The sequence below is a fragment of the Phasianus colchicus genome, chromosome 17, assembly GCF_987193195.1.
Source record: "Phasianus colchicus chromosome 17, bPhaCol1.hap1.1, whole genome shotgun sequence".
Lineage (NCBI taxonomy): Eukaryota > Metazoa > Chordata > Aves > Galliformes > Phasianidae > Phasianus > Phasianus colchicus.
The window spans coordinates 9,876,134-9,882,149 of NC_143452.1; the positions used below are offsets into that span (position 1 = coordinate 9,876,134).

Genomic DNA, 6,016 nt, shown 5'->3' on the forward strand with positions numbered 1-6,016 from the left:
GTTTAATATTTCGGGGGAGGAGATTTTGGTCTCAGAGGTCAGCAGAGGACGTGGCTGTGTTGTACTGATTCCCTGTCGATGTAGTTCAGCTGATAGGACCTTCCTTTGGTCTCTGTCTGCCTGGCACCCAGAGCTGTGCCCTTTGAGTATACATACATTGTGATGGGACTTAGCGTAGACATACGTGCAGAAATCAATCCCTTTCAATAAATTGGGGAAATTGCTGCTAATGTTTGGTCTGATTTTTCTATGTTCTCCTCCAGCTGTGCTCGCTCCCAGCCTGCAGCTGCCTCCCAGCCCTCCATCAGCCCTTCCCCTGCCTTTATCCTGCAGGATCCCTCTGTTGGGGTGATGCCATCCCAGGGGGCTGCACCAGGACCGACCCCCCGCTCAATCCCCGACACCACAACCCCACATCACGCAGGTCAGCATCATCCTTTAAAAAACAAAAAGAATCCAAATCTTTTATTTTTCTCATGGATCCGACCCATCCCAGCACCTCCCCGACCCCATTCTGGGGGCACCCAACGTGGGGACCCCTCAAACCCCAGGCAAAGGGGAGTGGGACTGTGCCTGGGGAGGGGACACAGGAACTGGGAGAGGACAGGAGAGGGGCGAAGGCCAAAAAGCCCCAAAAGTCCCCTGAACTGCAGGCATTGCAGCCCGAAGGAGGTGGGGGAGGGAAAGTATTTAAAAAATAGGAATTTTCATATATTTCATTTAAAAAATAAAAACACACAAAGGAGAGGGGAAAAAAAAAAAAGGAAAAAAAAAAAAGGAAAAAAAAAACAAAAACCAAAACAAAACAGAAAAGGTCTTTGTGCAGTTTGGCTTAGTGCAAATGGGCGCGTTCTGCAGGCACTTCCCGGAGCGCGGCCCCCAGCAGGAGCTGCTGCTCCCCAGGTACAAAACATAGAGAGAAAAACACGCTACAAAGAGTAAAAAACCCCACGGGGTGCAGGGGGGGCACCCAATGTGCCCATCAGCCCCCGGTTAAGGCGAGGACAGGGAGCAGAACCCACCCCTCTCTGCCCCCCCCCCCCATCCTGAGCCCCAAGGCACAGCTTTCCCCAGCAGCACACGGCCCCCCCAGCAGGGATATGGGCTGCAGGCAATGGGTGGGGGGGCACAGAGAGGGTTAGCTTATTTTTCCGAGGATAAAGAAAAGGGGGGGAAGCTCTGTGTTGGCGTGGAGGAGGGGGGGGCTGTGTGCATAAAGCTTGGGGTGGGGGGAAGGCAGGGCCAGGCCCAGCTGTGCACGGCCCCCCGAAGCCCTACAGTCCTCCCCCCAACAGCGTGGGGGCTGTTCCCTGAGTCCAGCCCCGGGGGGAGCGTGTGTGTGTGTGTTTGTGTGTGTGTGTGTGTGTGTGTGTGTTTGTGTGTGTGTGTGTGTGTGTGTGTGTGTGTTTGTGTGTGTGTGTGGCGGGCTGGGGGGGGGCGCGAAGGCACCTCAAGTGCAAAATGTGCAAGAAGGAGAGCTGGGGGGGGGGCACGGCGGCGGCGGGGCTCAGTCGAGGAAGCGCTGACAGGCCTTCTTCCAGCGGCACGCCGTGCACCACAGCTCCCGGTTCTCCATGCCGTACACCTTGCGGCACTTCTTGGCCTCCCCCCGCGGCTTCCTGCAGGGCACAGCGACGTCACTGCGGCGTTGGGGATGGAAAGGGCAGAGGGGACGGTGACACGGTGACACGGTGACACCAACTCACCTGGGGACGGCGGGTGGCTTCGGCAGCGTCGGGGTGGGCAGCGCCGGCATCCTCAAACCGGGCACGGGTGGACCTGGGGGCCGCTTCTCCCCAGCTGTGGGCCCTGAGGGGCAGCCCTGCGGACACGGCACCACGTCAGCACCCGCGGGCGCACACGGCACCCTGGCGCTGTACCCCAGCCTCACCTGGTACGCGTGGTCAGTGTGGACGTGGCAGAGGCCGGGGGGCGGTGGGGGGCTGCGGGGGGAGCCCAGAGGCGGCTCAGGGCTGGGGAAGGGCGGCAGCTCGGGGCCGGGGAAGGCGGGCGGCACAGAGGAGGTGGGCGAGACGGGCGTCAGGCTGGAGAGCCCATCCGTCAGCGAGTCCACGTCCACGTCCAGCTCCGTGTAGTAAAAGTCCTCCTCGCCGTCGCTCTGCTCCAGGTCGGCTTGGCGGCTGTGGGGAAGCGGGGTTGGGCTGGGGGCGGCCCCACGGTGGGGGGGGGTTTGTAGGGTTGGGGGTTCTGGGTGCTGCCCCAGTGCTTACCCCAGGTGTGCGGTTCGGATGTGCTTCTGCATCCCTGAGGAGCTGCTGAGGACTTTGCCGCAGCTCTTCCACAAGCACTTGAACATCACCTTGGTGGAGTTCTGTGGGCGAGTGGGGTCAGGCCAGCAACCCCAGCCCTGTCCTCATCCCCATCACCATTTCCATCCCCAATGCCGTTCCCAACCCAACCGTCATCCCCACCACCTTATTCATCCTCAAACCCGCCATCAGCCCCATCCCCAACTCTAACATCAAGCCCACCCCCAATCCTGCTCCCAACCCCATCCCCTCCCAAGCACTTCAGCTCCAAGCACTATCAACCCTTACAATCATCTCCATTCCCAGCCTCACCATCTCCAGCCCCAATCCCACAGCATCCCCACCATCATCTCCAGCGTCAACCCCATCATCAGACTCATCCCCATGAATCTCACCATCTTTTCCAGCCCCAACTTCATCGTCAACCCCATCATCCCCAACCTCACCCTCATCCCCATCCCTGTCCCCATCCCACCTTCCTCTTCCGCGGGATGGGCTCTCCAAACATGAAGTGGGTGCTGTCAGGTTCCTCGGGGCCATCGTCTGGTGGCAAGGTGGGCAAGAAGGCACTGGGGTCATGGCTGGAGAGTGGGGGTGAGGGGGTGGAGGGGGTGGAGCGGTCGCTGGGGGGGTCCCAGCTCCATTCCCCGCTGGTGTTGCTGCTGCTGCTGCAGCTGAAGGACACGGCTGGTGTCTCCTTCCAGATCTCACTGCCAAGCTCTGCTGCAGAGAAGGAAGGTCAGGTCTGTACCACACATCCAGGGACAGGGGTGCGGTGTCCCACAGTGTGCTCTTACCTGGGCCAGGAGGTGCTGGGGGGTGGCCGAGCCCCAGTGGGCTGCTGGAAAGGCTGGTGAGCACCGCAGCTGCCATCACTTCATCGATGCCTGCCTTGCCTGGGAGCTTCCTGCCAGCGTGAGCATAGGGGCTGTGATGAGCACAGCCAGGACCCCCCACCACTGCCTCTCTGTGCCCCCCACCTCCCACCAGGGTTCCCACAAGCTGCAGAGGGGACACGGACTGGCACCGGGAACCCCACGGGCACGGACACCTGTGTTGTGCCACGTGCAGCTGAGAAACCAGGCTTAGCTCAGCTGGGGCCAAACAACTTCCTGAAGTGGAAAAAAAATTAAGAAAAACTAAAAAAAAAAAAAATTAGAGAGAAAGAGCAAAAAAAAAAAAGAAAAAAAAAAAAGTGAGCAAGAGGTCAGGAGCAACAGAAGCCATTTTGCAAGTGTGTCCCAAAGCTCCAGCGGGACAAAGCAGGACAGCCCCGGGGAACGGGGTGTGGGGGGCTCTGCCCTCGCTCTGCCGGCCCTGAGGTTGGGAAAAGCACCGAGAAATCAAAGCGGGGATTTTTTTTTTTTCCACCGCCCCAAGTGCGGAGCTGTTTGAATTCGCGCCTCCACGCGGTGCCGGGCGGACCCGGTGCCGGTGCCAAGCAGCTGCCGCCCGCCCCGACGGCTCCGGTTACGGCACCGGGCGCTGTGCCACGGCCGCAGGCTCTGCTGGGAGCCCCCAGGGAGCAGCGATGGCCTCTGCGTCCATACAGAGGAAGGGGTGGGGAGACCCACACGTCTTTATCCATGCGGGTGAGAGGAGCACGCCGGCCCATCCGCACCCTGACCCATCCTCATCCTCATCCCCGTTCCCAACCTTATAACTGTCCTCCCCAACCCACCTCCAATCCCATTCCTGTACCCATCCCCATTCCCACCCCGTCCCTCCATACCTGTGCCCCGGCAGGGGGATGCAGGCTGCGTGCAGCGCCAGGCACCGCTCCAACCCCGCGTCCAACACCCTCAGCACCGCCTCCTGCTCGGGGGGCTGCAGTCCCAGCGGTTCCCCCAGGCGTCGCAGCCAGCCCCGCGCCCCGGGCAATGCCTGCAGGGAGAGGGCGGCCGTCGGGGGCTGATCCCACTGCTGATGGATCCCAGCCCCACGAGGTTCCCCAGTCTCTAAGGTAGGGAAGGAGTTGGCAGCGCTGCGAGAGATCGTGGTGGGATCCTGCATGTCCCAAGTGGATCCCAAGCAGATCTGCCATCTGGGAAGCAATTGGGATCCGGCAGGATCTCCTCAGGCACTCGCTGTGGGGTGTCAGCACCCAATGGATCCCTCTGTGGGCAGATCCCAAGGAGATCCAGAGGGGCTGTGCTGGGCAGGGCTGGCATCCTCCAAAGCAAAGCAGCGGATCCCTTTGGAGCAGAGCACCGGGATCCCACAGGAATCCCCACGGTGCTCTGCAGCGGCTCCCTCCTCACTTGGGAGACCCCCAAAGGATCCAGCTGGGATCCGGTTGGGATCCCTCCCATTCTTCCCACCTGGGCCATCCCTAAGGGCTGTGATCCGGTCGGGATCCATTTGGGATCCATTTGGGAACGGGCCGGTACCTCCAGTTGAGCCAACTGGGAACTCATCGGGCTGCAACCGGGATCCACCTCGGACCCAGCCGGGCTGCAGTCGGACCCAAAGGGCGGTTCGCGGGGTCACCGGACCCCCCCCGGCCGCTCCCGCCAGAGGCTCCGGGGGGGGCGTGTCCGCCGGGCGGCCGCCAGCGGGCAGCAGCGGATCCCTCCCGGGGGCGGCACCGCAGAACGGGACAGCACCGGGGGGAAGGGGGGGGGGAGGGTAGCGCCGAGGGGAGCCGGGGGGGTTCCCCTCCCCTTTCCCCGCCGCACCCCCAACCCCTATTTAACCGCCGGGGAAAGTTTTCTCGCTGTCATCCGCCGCCGCCCCCCGGTACCTGCGGGGCCCCGTCGTTCTCGGGCGGGAGGCGGCGACGGGCGCGGCGACGGCGGGCGGCGGGCGGCGGCAGCAGCAGTGCGCAGGCGGCGGGCGGCGGCGCGGGCTCCATGCGGGGCGGCGGCGGCCGCGGGGCCGGGCCCGGCGCGGGGGGGAGCGCTCCGGCGCGCGGCCCGGTGTCGGCGGTGGCCACGCCCCCTCCCTGCCCCGCCGCTTTTTCCTATTGGTTCCGCCGTGGCGGGATGGAACGCGGCCGCCTCGAGGGTGGCTCCTGATTGGCTGAACCGCGCTGCCACTTGGCGCGCCGCGCCCCGCCCCGCCCCGCCGTGCACCGGCCCCGCCGCCGCCACCACCACCGCCCCCGCCGCGGCCATCTTCGAGCCGCCCCGCCCCGCCCCGCCACCGGCACCGGGGGGAGGGGGCCGAAAAGCGCCGTCGTCCCCTCACGCCCCTCCGGGTTGGGGGCGGCACCGGGCGCCCCAAGTCGGTGGGGACCCCCAAAGCGGTGCTCCCGCCCCGTGAGAGTGCGCTGCGAAGTTGCAGGGACGCTTAAAAGCCGAAGGGCTGAGAGCTGCAGGGCCCAGCCCAGAGTCGTGCCCCCGAAACAGTTTTACCGACCCCCCCAAAAAAATAGTTGCTCCTCCCAAAAAGTTGTGCTCCCAAAAGTTGGACCCCCGAAAGCAGAGAGTTCCCCTTAATCTATAGCGTTTCCCCAAAAGTTTTGCTGCCCCCTCCCCCAAATTCTGCAAAATTGGAGTCCACTCCCAAAAAACCCACAGGGAACCCGAGAAGTTGCAGAGCCCCTCCATCAGCCATCGGGTTCCCTGTCAATTGTAGGGCTGCCCCCAAAGTCACGCCCCCTCCCCAATTAGAGGACTCCCCATTAGCCATAGCACTTCTCCAAAGGTACGGGGCCACCCCAACCATCTCACCCCACCCACATTCAGAACGTGTCCAATAAACGTGGAACCAAAGCTTTGTTACCAGCCAGGACGAGTTCTGGG

General features: G+C 63.1%; 1 protein-coding gene across 1 annotated transcript; it reads right to left on the reverse strand.

The window, feature by feature from the left end:
* Positions 1-437: 437 nt before the first annotated feature.
* SLC2A4RG (SLC2A4 regulator) lies at positions 438-5,124 on the reverse strand. The gene is made up of 8 exons (XM_031589374.2): positions 5,014-5,124; positions 4,003-4,154; positions 3,068-3,177; positions 2,746-2,993; positions 2,232-2,332; positions 1,892-2,141; positions 1,707-1,822; positions 438-1,619 (listed from the first exon to the last, which is right to left on the reverse strand). The coding sequence occupies exons 1-8, from the start codon at positions 5,122-5,124 to the stop codon at positions 1,508-1,510; spliced, it is 1,200 nt and encodes a 399-aa protein (XP_031445234.2). The 3' UTR covers positions 438-1,507.
* Between the last annotated feature and the right edge of the window lie 892 nt (positions 5,125-6,016).

Excerpts from the sequence above, each read along its gene's own strand:
- SLC2A4RG (XM_031589374.2), bottom strand. The coding sequence starts at position 5,124 with ATGGAGCCCGCGCCGCCGCCCGCCGCCTGCGCACTGCTGCTGCCGCCG. Across the intron at positions 4,155-5,013 it reads AGAACGACGGGGCCCCGCAG|GCATTGCCCGGGGCGCGGGG; the intron begins GTACCGGGGGGC and ends CTCTCCCTGCAG. Across the intron at positions 2,994-3,067 it reads CCCAGCACCTCCTGGCCCAG|CAGAGCTTGGCAGTGAGATC; the intron begins GTAAGAGCACAC and ends CCTTCTCTGCAG.